This window comes from Penaeus monodon, chromosome 19, assembly GCF_015228065.2.
Source record: "Penaeus monodon isolate SGIC_2016 chromosome 19, NSTDA_Pmon_1, whole genome shotgun sequence".
In the NCBI taxonomy this organism is placed as follows: domain Eukaryota; kingdom Metazoa; phylum Arthropoda; class Malacostraca; order Decapoda; family Penaeidae; genus Penaeus; species Penaeus monodon.
The window spans coordinates 40,859,664-40,862,086 of record NC_051404.1 but is presented as its reverse complement, the minus strand read 5'-3'; the positions used below and the strand labels follow the sequence as shown (position 1 = coordinate 40,862,086).

Below are 2,423 nucleotides of genomic sequence, written 5' to 3'. Positions count from 1 at the left end.
TCCTTCGTCCTCCACAGCTCCCGTGTGTCCGTGACGACCTGCTACAGGCGTGCCCGGTGTCCTCCAGCCTGCGATCTTGGCGCTCACTTGCATTTCCTGCAAACGTCTTGGACATTTCGCATGATCTATTTTCCTGGGGGGATTTTTCTCTCTTTTCCGGCGACTCTCAGAGGGTCTGAGTTTGCACAGTGTTGTTACAGTTAACGGGAATAAACTTAGTAATGACCCTTAGGTCAGAACAGCTGAAGTAGGGAGAGCGCACGGTCACATTTTCTTTGACGCAGAAACCCCGTTCTTCCTCCCACAGGTCCAAGCGGAGCGCGAGAAGCTGGCCTACGACTACGACCAGATCCAGAGCCAGCTGGACAAGGCGCATGGCCAGAGCGCAAGGCTGGCCAAGGAGCGCGAGGCCCTGCAGCTGGAGGCCGACCGCCTGCGGGAGAAGCACGACAAGGTTCAGGTAAGTCGGCCGCCTCGCCCGTGCCCCTCCACCCCCAGCCTGCTTGTGTGCCCCAAGCATGCGAAGTCCGGTGTGACGCCATAGCCATCACAGCACCTCGTGTTGATATATCAATACCGAAGGCTTCTTTTGTAGCTTCTAGAAGTATGTAGCGCCACGTTGGAACTGTTTATTTTATGATGGTTGATATATTATTTTTTTTCTCCCCCCGATTTTTTTAATGCTAGCTGACTTGGAATCCTGGTGCATCCAGCTTGCAAGGCTTTTTGAGTTGACAGAATAATAATGTTGATAAAAGTCGTTCATGCTTACTGCGAGAACTGAGCTTTGATTATACGTGAAGCATCGCCAGCCTCGACACCTATACCTCTCCTCCCCTCACCTGCCTCTGAAGCCACCTGGCTAACCTACCAGCTGGTTCTCCCTCAGACGCAGTTGGCGCGCCTGCAGAAAGAGCGGGAGTCGGCCGCTTCCGAGGTGGAGACGCTCACCGAGAAGGTGGACTTGTTGCAGGCGCAGCTTGGCAAGGCTCAGAGGGACCGAGAGAACGCGCTCGGGGACATGGAACTGCTCAAGGAAAAGTACGAGAAGACGTCGGCTCAGACGCAGAAACTCATGGTGGGTGATGCTTGCTGGAGGAATCTCACGGCCTCCACACCGACTCGCGCTGAGGGCCTGGGAGAGGGTCGGGGCTAGGAGGGAGGGATAGCTGTGGGGGCACGAAGGGTTCTGCTGGATAGTCCTCAGTAGGTCTTCCTATTAAAAAAAAGAAGAAAAAAAAACGGATTAACAGCCACTAGAGATAGGAGAGCACTGACGGTTTAGAGACACAGACTGCTTCACTGAGATTTAGCCTGACATTAGTCTTGCAAGGGGAAGCTAGTGCACAGAGCGATAAGCAGACCCTCACAACCTCGACAAGCAAAGACCATCAGCGAATCTGGCTTCTTCGGCAACCGACACCTTGAGCGTTTGAAGAGAAACCTCGCCGGCGGGTTGTAGACACAGATCGTTCTCAGGCCTTCGCTCGACACAAATGCAATCGTTCAGTAAAATCTCGCTCTTTTTAACAAATTTAACCTCACAGATTTGTTAATGAAAGTAAAGAGGCCGACGTATCTAATTTCCAGAGCAAACTCGACCAGGATTTCTTTTTCCTCTAATTTCCTTTGTAGAAGAATCGTGATTAATGTAAAGTTGAAGATTTGAAACGATTTAGAATTTGAGAAATGTTTCTAAATTGTTGTTCCGTAGTTGCGGTGAAGTTAGTTAACATTGATTCATTTTTGTATCCCTTTTTTCATGAGTTTCTCCCACACCCATTAACACTTAAGCATAGTCTGCATGGAATGGCCATATATATATATATCTAAGTTTATTTTTGTTTAGTCATGGAGATTCTGTGATGTCCAGAACTTGAAAGCAAAGCATGCGAGTTGATTTAAGAGCTAAAGAAACGCTTTCCCAAAGAAAAAAAATGGAGAGAAAAAAAAATGTGTTTTAGGGTGAGTATTCAGCTTCTTCCGCTTCGGCTCCGCGCTTCCCTGTGACGCTGAGGTGTTGTCTTGCTCTCCGACAGTCATAGATAAATGGAGAGATGGGTTCTGAATCTCTGATAATCCAGAATTAAATTAGTTGGATAAAGAAATCCATTTCAGTAGAAGAGACAGTTTAAAAAAAAGAGAGAATCACAGTAAAACACCATTCTTGCCGTCTGCATCATTTAAACTCTTTATTAGACTTCCCAAAAAAAAAATTCAGTATATTTAAAGTCTTAAAAATCTGCATCATCTTTTCTTTTCTGGCTTTTACCACTTTTCACATGCATATGGATTCTTCTTAATGATTTGTTTTCTTGAGTATGGAGTGAGGAACGGCACTAAACAACCAAACTCAAAATTTCTCTTTGTCCGGCACTCTCTTATTCTCCGCAATATTTTCCCTTCGCAATTCATGCACCTTT

General features: G+C 46.8%; 1 protein-coding gene across 1 annotated transcript in view; it reads left to right on the top strand.

Moving 5' to 3' along the window:
* The window catches only part of LOC119585239 (putative uncharacterized protein MYH16), a gene marked incomplete at its 5' end in the record, with an annotated part of 81,296 nt that overhangs the window by 50,947 nt on the left and 27,926 nt on the right, over positions 1 to 2,423 (top strand). The window contains 2 exon segments of the mRNA XM_037933898.1: positions 308 to 460; positions 890 to 1,078. Coding sequence (XP_037789826.1) covers positions 308 to 460; positions 890 to 1,078 — 342 coding nt within the window.